Source organism: Loxodonta africana, chromosome 3, assembly GCF_030014295.1.
Source record: "Loxodonta africana isolate mLoxAfr1 chromosome 3, mLoxAfr1.hap2, whole genome shotgun sequence".
Lineage (NCBI taxonomy): Eukaryota > Metazoa > Chordata > Mammalia > Proboscidea > Elephantidae > Loxodonta > Loxodonta africana.
The window spans coordinates 31,767,409-31,785,757 of NC_087344.1; the positions used below are offsets into that span (position 1 = coordinate 31,767,409).

Here is an 18,349-nt window from a genome sequence, read left to right on the forward strand (position 1 = left end):
TGGCCTGGAGCTGCAGCCACCAAGCACGGGGTGGGGGTGTGGAGAGGTCAGGGCCGAGGACCTGCGGAGGGTCGGGGCACAGGTGGGACCTGTGGAGGGTCAGGGACCAGGCCAGATCCGTGGAGGATCAGGGAGCAGGTGGGATCCACAGGGGGTTAGGGGGCAGGTCAGATCTATAGAGGGTCGGGTGCAGGTGGAACCCATGAAGGGTCTGGGAGCAGGTGGGACCTGTGGAGGGTCAGGGAGCAGGCTGAGGACCTGTTGTGAGTTTGGGTGTGGGTCAGGCCCGTGGAGGGTCGAGGCGTGGGCCAGATCGGAAACCCACCATTACAAACTGAAGTGTATCCCCCCAAAATATGTGCTGTAAACCCTAACCTCTATGCCTGCAGTTATAATCTCATTTGGGAATGGGTTGTCTTTGTTAAATTAATGAGACAGGATTAGCATAGGGTGTATCTCCAGTCACTCTCTTTTGAAATATAAGAGAGATTAAATGCAAACTAGCAAGCAGAGATGGGGGAAGACACAGGCCAAGCCACATGGTGATCACCCAGGAGCAAAAGGTCAGAATTTTTCTGTCACCGCACCATTAGATAACTAAGGCACCTACCTTCTGGTGGGCCTGAGTGCGGTTTGCTGGCCACATGTATATGGCCCCCCACCCCCACCCAGGGTTTAGAGGAAGAGGGGACCTGGGCACAGAGAGGCAGGGCCGAGTGTGACCACTGCCTTCGGGCCCCAGAGAACTGAGAAGCCTTTTCTGCAGGGGCCCTCAATAAGCAATGCCCAGGAAATAGAGAAGGTTCTGGCAATTCCCAAGAGCACAGTCTTGTAACACTCAGTGGGGGTACGAGAGGGAGGACGGCAGGCAAGTCCGAGAAAGCAGCAAAGGTCAGCCAAGCCCCAAGAAGCTTGGACGGCGGAGCCATACACCCAGACTCGGCAGCAACTGCACGTGGCAAGGTGAGCAGGTTGGCCTGGGAAGTTTTGGTGTGCTCATCTGAGCGTCTAACATGCAGAGGACTCCAAAGTGGAGCACAGGGCTTGCTCCAGAGAGCTCTGGGACCCTGGAGGAGTCACCTGCCCTTGAACACTTATAAGAGCCCTGGCATTCGTGCTGCCATTGGGTCGAGGGGTTTTTATCCTTGGGGTGCTTTTCTAAAATGTTCAACTTAGAAAAAACATTTTGTAGAGCAGAGGCAAACCCTGCAGACCCTCCTCAAATGGCCCCTTGCCCCGACAGCCCGTCAGCCCCAGCGCCACGTGGGAATGGGGGCACTGTGTGTGAGGGACATGAACCCACACACTGGCTCTGGCCCACCCTCCCCTAAGCACTGGAATGACCTCAAAGACAGATGGGCCGGCCCTTCCACAGGTGCCCAGGAAGCAGACAGACAGCTGGCACGAGCTGGAAGACCCCCTGCAGAACTCCAGCAGTTTGGGTTCCTGTGCCAGCTGGGAAGAGGGGACCACTGATACCTCTCCAGCTGGGGACCTGGGGACATGGAGGGACCTGGGAAGACAGGTTGGCCTACAGGGGGCAGGCTGAGCCACACACGACAACCTCCCTGGGTCTGAGTGCAGAAAGGGGCCCAAGGTGGTGTCACAGAGGCTGAGGGGAGGGCAGCAGGTGGGGCCTGATGAGACTGGCAGCTCCGACCTCTCACAACTGATGGCTGCGGGGAGAGAAGAGCAGGTGGAATGGGGCCTGGGCCAGGCAGAGAGGGGGGCTGGGTGGGGGAGGGGTGGGAAAAGATGGAAGAGGATGGATGGGGGCAAATGGGAGTGAGTGGGGGAGGAGAGAAATAAAAGGGGAGAATGGGGGTGAATGGTGTAGGGGCAGATGGGATGAACAGAGAAGAAGAGGGGTGGAGGGGGTGAGTGGGGGAGGGGTGGATAAGGGTGAATGGCAGAAGGGATGAATGGGGGAAGGGTGATGGGGCAGATGGGGTGGATGGGGGAAGGGGCAGATGCAGGAGGGATGGAGGAAAGAGGCCTTGGTTGGAGTCAGATGTGGCAGTGAGGAGGAGCAGAGTAGGGAGGGGGAGGGGAAGGAGGTGGCAGTAGAATCCAGGACGCCCCTTCCACCTGGCCTGGATGTCAGGCAGGGAACAGGGTCAGTGCGAAGACAAGACCATCTGGAAAACAGGTTGGTCCCTTGCTCCTCAGCAGGTGGTTCCGGGCTGGACCCGAAAGCTGGCTCCCACCAGTGCATGTTGTTTCCACCAGGCCACAGATAAGGGAATCCCCTCCCCACCATCCTCGGGGAACTTTCCAACACCTCGCTGGGAGAAAAACACGGAAAAAACAACACATGCTGGTGGGATCATTCCACAGCGCAGTTGTGACAGCAACCCGTCAACAGCACGGAGCCAGCGGGGATGGGAGGGGGGTCCTGGGAGGCTGGTCCACACCAGAGCTGGTTCCAGCTTGGAATCGAGCCCGCAAGGCCCTAAATCTGCCTCCTGAACTGCCTAGGCCCCTGCCCAGGGGACCTGCGACACCCAGATAAACCCTTAACTGCGTACGTAAACACCCGCCACCTGCAGGCCACCAGGCCAAGACTCCATCTTGGCCCAGATCTCATACAGGGATCTACATGCCCATAAGGGTCAAGTTCAACTGGGGTTCCGGAAGAGGACTCAAGAAAGGCGTTTTCTACGGCTCGGCTCTCGTTGCATTTGGAATTCAGAGAGAATCCTCTTCCAGCCTTGGAGGGATACCGTGATGGCCACTTTCTAGTTCTCAGACCTGTCTGATGAGGTGCCACCAGGAGGAGTTCCATCACGACTGGGGCAGTGCAGTGGGGGAGGGGGCCGGTGTGCCCAGCCCACAGGAGCTGCCCAGCTTCCACAGAACAACCTTTTCCATCTGCCCTTCTGATCATCCCACCAGCTATGCTCTGGCGGTCTCCTTGGGGACATCCGCGCTCCAGGTAGACCTGGTGGCCCTCGGGGGTATCTGCACCCACGCGCTGCTGCAGGTCACAGAGTCCTCATGGAGACATGCAGGGGACCCTTTAGCCACATCCAGTGAGCTCGCTTATCCTGACGCAGAAACTGCACCCAACTCCCTCAGTATCAACAGCGCCTCTCATCCAACCTGAGATCCAGCCTGCTCTTGATGCGGACCTCTAAAACAGCTGCTCTGCTCCCCTGGAAACACGCCTTCCCAGTGAACAGAAAGGCCTGCTTTTCAAGACACGCCAGGGATGGAAGAGGGTTTCCATGCACAGCAACAGGCGTAAACATCCCACTGAGGGACACTTGGGCTCGTAAATTAAAAGGTTCCAAGTTGCAGGGCCAGAGCCAGAACAGGGGCAACGAGCAGCTTCTGTGGGTGAGACTGGCTTCCCTAGATCCAACGTAGACCGATCGCTTTTGGACAAATAACAAGGCGTCTTGAATGTGCTTGGGAACATGGAATGTCCAAGTCTCATGATGGCTGTAGGTCAGCGGGGCTGAGGTTGGAGAGCTTTCGGCATTCACTGGGGGAGCAGAAATAATCAAACCGAAGGCACCAGCTTTGACCTCTCCAAGGTAGCACGAATCTTTGACGTTCATGAACCCAGGGGCCACTGAGCCCCCAGCACCAGGCCAATGGCAAGGCATCTTGAGTCCCTGAGAGGGGGCCGTTTTGCATGTTTTCAGACGATGATATAAAAGAGGGAGAGTCCCCCGGTGGTGCAGATGGTTAATGAGTTCAGCAGCTAAACGAAAGACGGGCGCCTGGGAAGGACTGATGCTGTAAAAAAAAAAGTACTCCTGAAAAATCAGCCACTGTAGCACAGTTCTACTCTGACACACATGGGGTCACCATGAGTTAGAGCTGGCTTGACAGCAACTGGTTGGAGTCCCTGGGTAGTGCACTGGTGATCACCCTTGGCTGCTAACCAAAAGTCTGGAGGTTCAAGTCCACCCAAAGGTGCCTCAGAAGAAAAGCCTGGTGATCTACTTCTGAAAAATCAAGCCACTGGAAACCCTCTGGAGCACAATTCTACTCTGACACACGTGGGGTCACCATGAGTCCGGGTCAACTCAAAGGCAGCTGGTTATAACTGAGGAGGATAGACTGAGCCAGTTAGATGCGCCCCCCTGCTGGCCCACCCTGCCTGTCCACAGGCACTGACTCTTACTATCTCATGGTTTCCTCGTGAGAAACTGGGCCATTCAGAGCAGGGAAGGTGACTTCAGACAGTAAAAGCAGGCTGGCACCTCAGCTGGGCATTAACAACCGAGGTGGGTTTTCAAATTGATGTTAACAACTGCTTGGGATAGGCGAATCAGAGAACTGTCAGGCCAAGTGAGAGCTTGAAAACTTGGGTTTGAAAAAAAAAAAAAAGCTTTCTAAACAAGCTGACTGGGGCGGGGGAGGGAGGGAGGGTTTCACAGGAAACCTAACTGTGCTTTTCAGAAAAAGAACAATCATTTCTTCACATTGCTGTTCAACTCCACTTGCCCCTCTCCCCTCCCCGAAGCAGGGCGCCCGAGTCGTGCATGAAAGGGCTCTACTTTTTCCACAAGCACTTAATATTTTCCACCCCAAAAATAAACGGAGTGCTAGTCAAGAAACTCTAGATGAGGCGGGTTTTGTGTCTGATTTTTATTAGCAACGTCACCGTTTTGTGCACATTCTAAGGGCGCACCCGCGGTCAACAGCATCCAACTACTCCAGTCGTGAAATATTTACACGAGCCGGGAGTGTCTCAGGATCGTGGGGAATTTTTAAATAAGCCACAAGGTAGCAGTGCCTGGCAGACATTGCCAAGAAGGATCTGGAACAGAACTGGGTGTTTACTGTGCATTGATTTTGCAAAGCTCTCTTCAAAACGGATATTCTGGGAGCTGAAACGTCTATAAATAATAACTCTCACACCCAGCGCTGGAACGAGGTACGTTGCAAATTCAAATGAAGAGATCTTTATAAAAAAAAATGGTTGCACAAGAGAGAGTGAAACCTGTTCTGAGAAGACGACAACATCTGAGCCTCTGAGAACAAGGTTTTTGTGGACCGAGCAGAGTACTGAAAACACCCAACGGTTGCTGCACTATCTTTCAAATCCCGTTTCTCACACATAGAAACACAGCCAGACTCTCGGAATCCCATATTAGCTTCTGAAAAAAAGGCCCTTCACTTTGCAAGATGACTTTTTTTTTTTTCCTTTCTTTTCAACAGAAAAGGGCTTCAGGGTGCTGGCTCTAGGTTGCATTTCTTGTTTTAGGGTAGGTCATAATTGAAATAAAAGTTAAAAAAAAATCAAGTTGTTCATTTGTGCACTGGGCCTGTTTTTGTTGCTAGTTGCAGAGGAGAACTGCTCCAAAGGGTTTTCAAGGTTTTAATTGTTCGGAGCAGATTGCCAAGCCTTTCAACTGAGGCACCTGCGTAGGTTCAAACCACCAACCTTTTGGCTAGTAGTTGAGTGCTTAACCATTTATACAGTGGGATCGCGTAATTCGTATCGGGGCTTTCAACCTCTTTCAAGAAGAGACCTCGTCCCTGGGGCCAGCGAAACCCTGGCGTCATGCTCACAGTCTTGTCTGCAGGCTTCTGAAAGGTCTGACATCCTGGCTCCCTAAAACCAACAAACAAAATTGCCTCCATGCACCAGAAACAGGACGAGTCCGCCAGGAAGAGCACGTTATCAGCCGGCACTGATCCCGCCCTGCTGGAAGAAAACGCGCCCTTCTCAGAGTATCCGAACCGAAGCTCTTTTTTATTGAGAAGTGTTTGCTTACAGAAGCGGTGGTACAGAATAAATAACGCGGGCGGGCGGGCAGACGGGCGCAGGAGGTGCCCAGGGATAGCAGCCTGCTCTGAGTGTCTGAGGGGGACGTAAGAACCCCAAGCGGCTGCAAGCGGAGGGCAGGGGGGCGGCGCGGCAGTGGCGGCGGGGAGCTTAACTTACAGAGGTGAAGTCTGCAAGCCCCAAGGAGGAGTCTTTAGAAGGCTTAGCCGCAGAGGAGGGAGCAAAGGGGTCTTTTCCACTAAATGGGTCCCCAAACCCCTTTTTACTTTGGAACGGGTCACTGCTGTCAGCCCCAAGTGCCTGGAAGGGGTCGGGGGGCTCAGGAAGGTCGGCTGGGCCGAGCTGGCTTACAGGCGTACTGTGACCTGGAAGGTTTAAGAGAAAAAGAGGAGAAAGAAAGAAAAAAAAAAAAGAGAGAGACAGGTTACTCACTGCAACAAGGCAAGGCCGAGCTACCCACGCTGGTGCTCACGGGAAACCGTTCTCCTTTGGGAAGAGATGGGAGCGGCTGGTGGGATACCCTGGGCTGCCATGGCGGGGGGGGCGGGGGGGGCGGGGTGGTCAGCATTCCCTCACTTTACCCCAGGGGCAACAAAGAAAGGCACTTCAGCCCCTCTCCCAGGGGAGAAAGCTTGGAGGTGCCTGTAAGGAGTCCACGTGCAGGCATGCTTCCGAGTGATGCGCTTTACATGCAAGACATTCACCATCACACGGGGTTACTAAACACCATGGCTGAGCAGAAAAACACACGGCGAGCTTCCAGCAGTTAAAAAAGCGGGGTGTGGTTAGTTTCAGGACTTGGGATGGCGTTAGGCACCTTAGTCACCAGGGCCTGGAGGCAGTGCATCAGACACCCCACTCAGCGGTCCTGGGTTTAGGTTCTACTTTGGATGCTGCTTGGCAACTCAAGGGGGCAGGGTTGGTGCCTTTCTGGGCCTTTGCCAAGGTCTCTGGGTGGTACAAATGGTTTGTGCTGGACGACCAAGAGTTGGCAGTTTGAACCCACCTAGTGGCACCGTGGAAGAAAGGCCTGGCAATTGCTTTCATAAAGATTACAGCCTGGGAAACCCAACGGAACTCAGTTCTACTCTGTAACACATAGGGTCACCATGAGTCAGAAGTGACTCAGCAACAACAGGTATTGTTTTTTGGGGGGCCTTTGCCAAGCAGACTCACCCGTAGGGGGCCAGGTATGTATAATTGAGGGCGGGTGGTATCTTCCAACAAGTCTTGCCAACATGACGGAACATTATGCTGGGAACTGGAGGCCTCCGGAGTCTGCTGGTTTGACAGACCCGGCTCCTCCATTTGCCCCTCCATTTGCTGGGATGCCGGGGTGTGATCTTCCATCTGGTTGACTTGAACCACGTCACAGCTGGGTTAGATGCTACAACGCCCAATACGAACTTCTAATTGTTAGCCACAGAGAAACACGCTTAGATTTACACCCCCTATTTCAGAGCTAATGTGTGTAAAAGACCAAGAGCCACATGTAACTGTCCATGTCGGCCTGGACACCCAGCTGCACATCCAAACAGGCCTCTGGTCCAGAGCTGTACCTGCCTCCCTGCAGCACCTGGGCGTGGTGTATTGGCTGCCTGTGAAGCTCAACTCTAAGATGGCTCCTCCCCGAGGCTTTGTCCCTGCGGACTGACCACCCTGGCTGCGTTTCCGGGGGCCACACCAGTAAAACCCGTTGGCGCCGAGTGAAGTGAACGCTGACTTATTGCAACCCCATGTGTCTCAGAACAGTATTGTGCTCCATGGGGTTTTCAGTGGCTGATTTTTTGGGAAGTAGATAGCCAGGCCTTTCTTCTGAGGCACCTCTGGGGAGAAGACTTGAACTGGCAACCTTTCGGTTAGCAGCTGTGCACATTCACTGGGGGTCACAGGCTGCCCCTATCACTCTGAGCCCTGGGAGCCCAGCCAGGACAGGCTCCTTATCTGTGCAGTGGGGACAAACAGGCTGGGTTGGACAGTGAGCACTGCCTTTGAGTGTCTAGCCCCGGCCAGGCATCCCACCACACAGCAGGAACAAGGGTCTCTCCCCACAGCTGCCAACTCCTCAGAATTAGCGCCGGTGAGCCCTGTTGCCTGCTGTCTCTAGCCTCGGTCTTTGCCCTCTTGTCCCTTCTCTCTCCTTCCTGAATCACAGTCAGTGCCTTCAACCATTCCTCCCACCTCCTCCTGTGACCCTGGGGATGACTGAAGGCAGAGCCTCCCTGACTGCCCCACAGCACCTCCCACATGGGCCTCTTCCCATCTGGACCTGGGCTGCCCAGGCTGCTAGAGCAATGGAAGAGGAGGGCCTGCCAGGGCCATCGCTGCCCCCTCCTCACCTTCCAGCTGGGACCCAGGGTGCCACAGGCAGGAGGGGGCAGGGTGCTCTGCCCTGTGCTCCCCCATCAGTCCCCCATTGCCCTCAAGTTGCTCTCTTTGCCACCCCTGCCTCGGGGTAAGCAGCCTCTCCCCACTGTCCCCATGACCCAGAGTGAGCACCTCATCAACACAACCCTCACCTGTCATCCTGTTCTGACCCTCCAGCGGGGTTTCAGGCTCCTGGCTTCTCCCTTCTAGCCTTGCCTGCCTCAGCCGCCGCCTTGTTCCCCCCAGCTCCAACTCTTTGTGCCTGCTGCTCCCCGACCTGGAATGTTCTCCTCTGCTTGGCTTGCTCAGCCTGGATGCCACCAGCTCACAGTGGCCATCCCGTCCCACTTCTTGCTGAGATGCCCCTCCACACCTTGTTTCTTTGGATTCTTTCCCTCTCTCTTGCCAGACTGGCGGGCCCATTTGCCCAGGTTATGTCCCTATGGCCCAGAGTAGTGCCAAAGTTTAGAAAAGTTTCTGGACAGTGCTCTCGGCCCCAATGTCCCCACAGACTCCCCCAGCCTCCTGACACCCCCACAGCACCTCCCTCTCCAGAAGCCCCCACATCTGCCCCCCTCCAGAAGCACACCCAACTCAAACACCGTCGCCTTTTCCGGGAGCCCTCCATGACTTCCCATGGACTGCCCAAGTTCAGCTCTGTGGGGGAGCCTGCTGTGACGCAGGGCCAAGAAGGCACTCTGCGATCCTGGCCTGCACCCACCAAACCGTCCCCATCCCAGCATCCAGACCCATGAGAGGGGTGATGAGGGGGCCTTCCTGTGAGGACCAGAAGTTAGAGGAGGGTAAGTGGCCACCTCATGCATAAATGACGTTTTATCAGCACCCAGCCCTGTGGGTCACCACCAGCCACTCAGGGAAGCTGAGGGTTTAGGACAAAGAACTGCAATCCAGAAAACAGGAATTATCTGCTCTTTGGCCCTTTACCGAAAATTTCTCCCAGCTCCTGGGTTCAAGTCCTCGGCGGGATGCCTCATTACCTGTGGACATCATTACCAAGGGGCTGAGGGATCACCAGGCCCCACTCTGGGCCAGCCGAGAAGGATGGGGCGACAGTGTGGCCCCTTGCAAACCCCACAGAAGACAGGACCGCCATCAAAGCTATCAGCTCTGACCTAGGGCCTCGGACGCAGAGGTCAGACACTGGCTGTTCCCCCTGCCCTCCCTTCCCAGGCGGACCTCACCTCGTGGGACGCTCTGGCACAGTGGCCTGCCTTGCTCCAAAATCCCTGGACGGTGGGAGACGCCTGCTAAGAGCAGAAGGCCCACAAGGCACTTCCTAAACCCCTAGAGACCTCACCACAGGTAGATGAACCAAGATGCAATTTCCAGCCTGAACCTTTGCTCGGGCCCCTCAAGCTCCTGACTCATGTCCTGAAGCATGCACAGGCTCAGGTCCCACTGCACAGACGTGGGTCCACACATTGCAGGACCTTGCCCAGCACCCACTCCCCACCTGGCATCCTGCCCACACCTTGCAGTGTCCAGGCCACCTGGCCCCCTCACACTCTCCCTGCACCCTGCCCTCATGCCCCCACCACCTCCCAGAGGGGCCTCACTTCCCCCTCAGGGCTCTGCCTGCCTCGGGGCACTGGTCCTGTACCAGTCAGCTTCCCATGGCCAAGGAGTGGCTCCCTAAGGGTGCGCCAGTGTCAGCCAGGCCTCGCGGACTGCGGGCTGGGGTTCCTGGGGTCCACTACTCTGGGTAGCAAGAAGGGACTTGGCCACTCTCGTTGGCAGGAAGATGCAGTATTCACTAGGGCTGGATCCCTGGGTGGCAGAAATGGTTAAGCACTTGACTGCTAACTAACAGGTTCAAGGTTCAAGTCTACCCGACAGCTCTGCACAAGAAAGGCCTGGTAATCTGCTTTTGTAAATATTACAGTCAAGAAAACTCTATGGGGCAGTTCTACCCTGTAACACTTGGGATGGCCATGAGTTGGAGTTCATTCCAGGCAGCTAACAACCACCCTGGGCTGACTCTTGGCAGCTAGAATGATAAAGCTGGACCACATGGCAATGTCTAGTGGAGGCGAAAGAAAAGAGTTGCCTGGGCCAGGCTGAAGGCGGGGTGCAGCCCTCAGCATCGCAGGGATTCCTGTGTGGACGGCTGGGGAAGCGTTTACAGGGTCTGGTTAGAGAGGGCACAGGCACAACTGTACACATCTGGACAAAAGGAAAATCAAAAAACCAAACCCACTGCTGTCGAGTCCGTTCCGACTCATGGCGATCCCATGTGTTACAGAGTAGAACTGCTCCATAGGGTTTTCTTGGCTGTGATTTTTATGGCAGTGGATCACCAGGCCTTTCTTCTGCAGCACTGCGGCTGGGTTTGAGCCGCCAACTTTTCAGGTAGTAGTTGAGGGTAAACTGTTTGCGCCAGCCAGGCAAAGGGCGGCTGAGTCCACACAGGCCCCTGCCTCAGCCCCGGGCCCCGAGGCAAGCACAGGGCACAGCTGCTCTATTAAATCATCTCCTCCTGAGCTGCTTCTTCCTTCTTTATATGAAGAAGCCTGCCCGCCCCCGGGTTGTTGCTGTTGGTAGTTGCGGTGGAGTCCATTCTGACTCATAAAGACCCCATATATGTCAGAGTAGAACTGCTCCATAGGGTTTTCAAGGCTGTAACCTTTCAGAAGCAGATCGCCGGGCCCGTCTCCCGAGGCGCCTCTGGATGGGTGTGAACTGCCAATCTAGTAGTCGAACGGTTAACCATTTGTGCCACTCCGGGACTCCTTCCCCCAGTTTAGGGGCTAGATGGTTTTAATTGTTTCTGGGGGTTGGGAGCCCAGCCTCCTATAACTCTGCCAGGTGAGTAATTTTCTCAGCGCGATGGAGAGCACCGTTCACATCGCGCCCTGTTTTGCTGTGGCCGAAACCACTGTTGTTTAGAAATCATGACTGTGCTCCTACGAAACCGGGGCACAGCAACGCCTGTGCCTGGTTTTCGGAGAAAAAAACGGTCTCTCGGTCTGTTTGCGCGTGTTGGTGCAGGGTGGGCTCCCTGGCTGGCTCTGGGCTTGCGCGTGCCATCAGGGTTTTCTGCAGAGAAGAGCTCGGCCGTGGCAGCTCCACCACTGCCCTGGGTCCCGATTCCCCACCCTGCACGCTCGTTTATTTTTAGTGGCCGTGCTTTTAAAACACCCTCAGTCTAGTTCCTGCTTTTATGTCACCACTTCTGCTAACTCCTGGATTGCTTTTCCGATTTTCTGAGGGGCAGCTTATCTGCAAGGTGACGGAGGAATTCTGCCTGCCTCCGTGCCCCTGAGAGGAACTGCTGCAGATCACCCAGGGCCGGGTGTTACTGTTGTTTCTATAGAGTTGATTCTGACTCCTGGTGAGCCCATGTGTGCAGAGAGCTGCTCCACAGGGTTTTCAATGGGTGATTTTTTTCAAAAGCAGATCTCCAGGCCTTTTTCCTGAAGCACCTCTGGGTGGGTTCAAACTGCCAGCGTTTCAGCTAGTAGTCCATTGTTTACCTATTACGCCACTCAGAGACTCCCTAGGACCAGGACCTGATGCTTTTTCGCAATCCCAGGCATCAGGAGGACAGAGAGGTTTTTAGGAGAGTACACTTTAGAGGATGGAACAAAAAGCATTTAAAAAAAAAAAAAAGGAACAAAATTTCTATATAAACTAACCAAGCTGATGCCTGGCTTACGGCTTAGTAGCCTTGTTCCTAGATGTCGAGGGTGTGAACAGCCTGATGCCATGGAATGAAGAGGAACAAAATGAAGACGCCCCCCACCCTGGGCTTGGGAGCTGGTGCTGGCAACCTACTCCCCGCAATCATTCTGGAGGGCACATGGGGGAGGGGGTTTCATTGGCAGGGGGACAGGAATTCAAGATTGAAGAAAAGGCATTAAAATGGGTGTTATTTTGAAACCACAGCAGTTTCGACAGTTACCCAAGCGGTGCACCGAAACCACACCCAGGGCCGACTTTAGCAAAAACAATATGAACCTGATGGTTTACCACAGCTCGGTACTGCGAGAAAAACGCGGGGGCCGGCCCCACCCTGGGAGTTTGTGTTTTATTCGCCTGGTTCTTGACTTTTAGAACCCGTGCGGGCCCCAGTTGCACAGACCTGGGGGTCGTGGCGAGGATGGGGGCGTCCCTCCTGGACGGTTTGTTTAAAAGCAAACCAGAAATCCTGCCTTTTCCATTGCGCTTTTCAGGAAACCCTTCGCTTGGAAGTCCCTCAGCAGCCACCGCTTCATCACGGAAAAACAATGGAATAAAATATAGACGCACACGCCCTAGTCTTAAAAAAGTCAGACAATACGAAAACTAGGAGAAGGTAGTCTCTCTCGTTTTAAAATCTTTACTTCGGTGGAGAGAAAAGTTCCCAGTGGTTTATGGTTGTCAATAAAGCAATTAATAAAAGCATCGAAATACACACGAATATATGGTGTGTATGTAATTCCTCTATGTGTCTGCATGGGCTTGTCGTGTGCATGCATGTCTGTGTGTGTGGTGTGTGCATGCACGTCTGTGTGGTGTGTGCATGCACGTCTGTGTTGTGTGCATGCACGTCTGTGTGTGTGGCGTATGCATGCACGTCTGTGTGTGGTGTGTGCATGCATGTCTGTGTGTGTGTTGTGTGCATGGATGTCTGGTGTGCATGCACATCTGTGTGTGTGCTGTGTGCACACACCTGTGCTGTGTGTGCATGGGTGTCTGTGCTAAGTATGTATATGCATGTATCTCTGTGTACACTATGTGTGAACCCATGTGTGTTGTGTGCACGTGCATGCATGTCTGGATTATGTGAATGTGTACGCACATCTGTGTGTGTTCATCCCAATCAGACACCTGCTGGGCTCTAACTATAAATTCTCTGCTGTAGTTGGAAAACGGGGTTCTATAGATGACAGATAGATAGAAAAACAAGAAAAACAAACCAACCAAAAACATAAAAACCAAAGACATGTCCTTTTGTGGTGGGGACAGCTGCCCTGCCTCAGCCACCTGCCCACATAGCCCAGGACGCTCACACAGCGTCAGGTTCTCGAGTCACACCAAACTCTGGGGAGGGACATCTCTCCTCAGCCTTGACTTGGTCCTGTCCCCCAGCAGGAAAGCTGAGCTGGAGAAGGGGGAGCAAGAGAGACAACATCTGCACAGGTAGCACCTGAGCCATCACCTCTCAGGGACTCTCCACCCCCCGATCTGTGCCTCGCTCGATGACTCCATCCCCAGCCACACCGTGGGGAAGGCTCATTTTTGTAAGCACGTGGCCAAGCTGCTGGAGTGGGGCTGTGGGGTCCATAAAGGAAGGTGGGTCCCTGCAGCAGCACTACCGCCCGGCTTGCCCGCCCTCCCTCCCCATGGCCGATGTGAGGAGATGGCAGAGCCGAGAGATCAAAGCAGTGCCAGGCAGCGTGGCCCGGAGATAACATCTGAGGTTCCCGCGATCGTGGCGTTGAGATTTTCCACTGAAAATATTTACTGCATTTTCAGAAAACGGCCTAATGCCTGAAAGGGAACAGGATGGGGTTGGGCTCTGAGCAACTGAGAAAAGCTGAACAAATATTTATTATCAGTGTGGAGCCCAGGTGCCCCACAACGAGGGCGTGGTCTGAGGGTCGTGGGGACCGCGCTGATCACACAGGTTCCATGAGTATGGGGTCGCCCTACTATGGAAAGAAAGAGAAGGAAATGGTCGGAGTGGGGGGATAAAGTAGCCACGTTCCCCAGTTCTCCAAAGACCAGTATGTCATCTAGAGTGACAACCCAGCCATTTTCAAGGCTGCCACCAAAAGTTCCTACAAAATTTAGGTGACATCCAGCAGAGGCAACGTTAGTTCTGCTACAAAAAAGGCGGAGGGCATGATTTGGAAATGGATTTACAAATCATGAATCAATCTTCACAACACAGACAGCCCACGACTCTGCCGCCTTCGGAAACATCCCCTTCCTTAGCTGGTGGCTCCTTTGACACATTCTGCCACGCACCTGCTTGCTCCTGCCCCGGGGGGCCCCCTCCTCTGAGGGGCTGGGGTGCCCACCACCCAGGGAAATGGGAGATGCTATCACAGGAGAAAGACAGGTGGGGGAGCCCTGCGTCTGCCACGTGCCGGGAAGCTGCCTCTGCGGGGGCTGGGGGCAGGCACGTGCCCACATTAACACAGCTGCAGGATAGGCACTTGCAGCAGAACAAGAGACTCAAGGAGTCATGTGCGCTGGGGAGTGTGTGAGGGGGCAGAAGACCCCTATTGGGTGGAGGGAGCAGGGCGGAGACACTGGTGGGGAGAGTGCCCCACAGTCTCTGCAGACTCAGGAGCCTGACCACGGTGTGGGGGTGGGGTTCACTTTGCTCTCTAGGGCCTGACCTTCATCACCTGCCTGTGTGTCTCTGCCTTCAACAAGGTCCATGTCCACCCTGTCAGGAACACAGAGGTTCCCACCCAGAGTGTAGCCTGAAGCCCTGCTGCTGAGCCCCTGCACCCGGGGAGAAGCACAGGCCAATGACCCTGACCCCTGCCCCTGCAGGGCAGTAACTCTCACCTGCGCAGACAGGAATCCAGCTCCCCAGGCCTATGTCCCACCCCATGGTTCCCCTGGGACCCCGGCTGGCTGAGCCGACCCCCATTCCAGACCCTCAGCTCGGGCACCACCGGCCCAGGGACAGTGTGTCGCACGACACTCAGCCCACCTTTTTGTGTGCAGGAGGATGGGTGTGCACCAAGCCAGGCAAATGCTGCTTTTTTCAAACCCAAGCAGCTTTGCAGAACAGAGATGGCCCTTTGGGGCAATACGTCTGCAGGTGCTCTGGGTGTGAGAGCCAAAAAAAATTGCATTCCTTCCTCCCATGAAAGCAGGGACCCCTCCAGAACTGGGGGGTAGTGTCAGAAACTGAGGTTCACTTCACACCAGCAAAGCTGGGGGGTGGGGAGGCGGGCCCCCAGCTGCAGGTCCAGCCCCTCTGGACACCACTCCCCCACCACGCCCCACACTGGCCGCAGGGGCAGGATACGCCAGGCCTCTCACAAGGGCTGTGAGCTGACTATTCCAGGTGAAGCCTTTGCTCTAGCCAGCAGATTATCTCTCTGAGATCATCGTGGGAACGGAATTGGAGTAGTTAGCTGCAGGGCCAAGGTGCTAACCGCATGGTGGAGCTGGGGATGCCATGTAACAGTGGGTGCTGTGCCATAAACGGGGACACACAGAAGGAGGGGCTGGCCACTCGGCTCCAACATCCATGCCAATGCGGGCAGAGGAAAGGATGCCCCTGTGAGCTGGTGTGTTTTAAAACTCGGCATCTGCATGGCAGCCACGTCACCCTCACAACCGGGTGGCCTCAACAGTGATCAGGCTGTGTCCTCGGCCAGTGGCAACAGAAAATGGGTTGCTTTTTTTGGAGAACCATTTGAGGCCCATGGGCCGCAGGTTCCACCATGTCTCACCATCCCTGCTCATGACAGAACGGGAAAGGGGAGGAAGGGTTTCACGATCAGGTGGGCGGCTCCACTCGGAGGTGAAAAGGTCATTAAGGAGTAATAAAGGGATCATTAAATTGGGGAGAGGTTAAAGGTTACGGACTGGTTAGCGGTGAAGGTGCTGGAGATGGTGCCACCGGGGTGCTGCGGAAACCACGACGCGAGGCCGTGCACAGGAAGTGGCGAGGGTGGGGCTGCCTGCAGGACCCTAAGGGCTTCTGCTCGCCCCAATCACTGACACCCACACAGCCGTTTCCTGAGCTTGAAAAAAATCTGTTTCTCTCTTTGCAAATCAACAACTTTTACCTAGAAACTACTCCACGGTGACTGCTGACTGATTCCAATCTGTCGTCCGTTGCAGAAAACACGCCTTGTTTACCTGGGGGAGGTGTGTGCACGAGTGAGCTCTAACCGGCAGGTTTCAGAGCTGCCTGAGACATCAACCCAACCTGCCCCAGAAGCTCACCTGCTTGTTACTCAACACCCTGAAAATCAAATCAGCTGCCGTCGAGTCGACCCCCACTCAGGGCAACCCCTGGGTGTCACAGTAGTACTGTGCTCCGTAGGGCTTTCAGCAGCTGATTTTTCAGAAGCAGATCACCAGGACTTTCTTCCGAGGTGCCTCTGGGTGGACTCCAATCTCTCAGTGAGCAGCCGAGTGCGTTCACCATTTGTACCACCCAGGGACTCCACCCTGGTAACACCTTTCTAGAAAAGCCCTTCGAACACGGAAAATCTAATGACAGCACCAAGACTCTGTGCCTTGGACAACGATTCCCAACAGCCACTGGGAGTGCCGCTCCTGGCTTGGGTCACAAGAACTAAGTATAAAAATCTACACGCATGCACAACTCTAGCAGGGAGCTAAGTGGGCTCCTAGCTGAGCTGGGGGTGCTCTCTACACAACTGTGGTGGTGGTTTCACATGTGCGTGCAACGTGTATCCAGCCGCACCCTTTAAACGTGAGCAGCTTATCACATGTCAATTTGACCTCTGTCAAGATCAAAAGCCAAAACAAAAACGGTCCCCACCGCTGTAGAACACCGCACCCACTATTGCCTGGGAGAGAATCCCAACCACTGCACATGTGACTAAGACCTGGCCTGCCTCGGTCCTAGTTCAACAACGGCCGAGCTCTCCACACAGGACCCCGGCCTGTTCTGAGCCTCAGCCCACTGCACTCCAGCATCCTTCCACAGAGAGGTTTCTGTTAAACTGAAGCTTAGTTACGGGAAAAGACCCCTCCTCCCTCATGGCACATACGGCGAGCACTGCCTCCCTCACCCTCGCCTGTTAGAGACTAAATTGTGTCCCCCAAAATGTGTTGTAAATCCTAACCCCAACACCTGTGGATGTGATCCCATTTGGGAATAGGGTTTTATTCATTGCGTTACTGAGGCCATATCTGTGTAGGGTGTGTCTTAAGCCAGTCACTTTCGAGATACGAAAGGAGCAGATGAGGCACAGAATCCAGCACCAGTGGGGGAATGACAGATGCCGTGTGGAGATCACCAAGGAACCAAGGAACACCAGCCTACAGAAGCTGAGACAAGGATCCTCCTCCAGAGCAGACAGAGCACCTTCCTCTAGAGCCGGCGCTGAAATCAGAGTTCCAACCTCCTGAACTGTGAAATAATAAATTGCTGTTCATTAAAGCCGCCCATTTGTTGTATTTGTTACAGCAGCACTAGATAACTAAGACATCCAGGAAATGTGCCGTGGCCCAGGACTCTGTGCCTAATCCCTTGGCCACGGCAGCCCCTCCCAGCCTGTTCCTCTGTGGAGGCAGGCACTAAAGGGCAAGGGTTGATCACTGTGCAGGGTGCAAGACACACACAGCCCCTATGAGGTCGTAGGAGGTCTCTGCTTTCAGTGAGGTGAAGGTGCTGGCTCACAGCACCACCGGGGCAGCAGTGGGGCCAGAGCCTGGCCTGGGCCCTCACTCCACAGTGCAAACCATGCTGGTCAGGGAGTTGCCTGGATTCTGGCCAGTGGAACGAGGGAGGTGGCATCCAATCCATACATCCTGGCCATAAAAGCTCGGTCAGTTCTGAGCTCAGCGGCCTAGCAGGGTCGCCATAGACAGCCAGCCCTGGTTGAGAACATGGCAGCATCTGACCCTGTGGATGCAGGGATGACACTACTTGAAGAGTTTGTAGGGAAAACCATCACCACCAAAGGAGCTGATCTCTTCGCCAGCTTCTCTCCACAAATCGTGACCACCCACAGGGCTGAGGGGGCCCCTGGGCAATAGGACACCCCTCCTCCCCCCACTACCCATGCTATGACTGACAGTCACCCCACAATGCCCTGGGGCTACAAAGGCCCTTGAACGACGGATGGAGTTGGCACGATTTACACCTCCATGCAGAGCTGTGCAGGTGGGGAAGGGCCAGGCAGTGAGAGGAGAAGGCGGCACAGGCCTCACTCTCAAATCATCGCACACTGTATTTTCTTGTCATGCTGTGGTGGTTTGCGTGTGGCCGTGTTGCTGGAAGCTATGCCACTGGTACTTTAAATACCAGCAAGGTCACCCACAGTGGGCAGGTTTCAGTGTAGCTTCCAGACTGAGACAGACTAGGAAAAAAGATATGGCAATCGACTTCCAAAAAATAGCCAACAAAAATCCTATGGATCACAGAATATTGTCTGCAACTCTGACTTGTTTACTTGAGTCATGCCATCAGGAGAGACCAACTGCTGGATGAGGACATCATGTTTGGTAAAATAGATGGTCAGCGAAGGTGAAGCAAACCCTCCATGAGATGAAACAATACAG

General features: G+C 54.6%; 1 protein-coding gene across 12 annotated transcripts in view; it reads right to left on the reverse strand.

The window, feature by feature from the left end:
• EPS15L1 (epidermal growth factor receptor pathway substrate 15 like 1) overlaps positions 1 to 18,349 on the reverse strand; it is a 108,695-nt gene that overhangs the window by 671 nt on the left and 89,675 nt on the right. For 3 of the 12 annotated variants that reach the window (XR_010321253.1, XM_064280911.1, XM_064280910.1), the window contains one exon: positions 6,013 to 6,111. The exons of 3 other annotated variants lie outside the window; for them this stretch is intronic. Coding sequence is in view for 8 of the 9 variants with exons in the window: in XM_064280911.1 (XP_064136981.1) it covers positions 6,013 to 6,111 (99 nt within the window). In the remaining variant the exon portion in view is untranslated. Of the gene's footprint in view, positions 1 to 1,987; positions 3,745 to 5,896; positions 6,112 to 18,349 lie in introns of those variants that run through there. 6 more of the 12 variants (XM_064280906.1, XM_064280912.1, XM_064280907.1 and 3 more) reach the window with 4 other exon arrangements.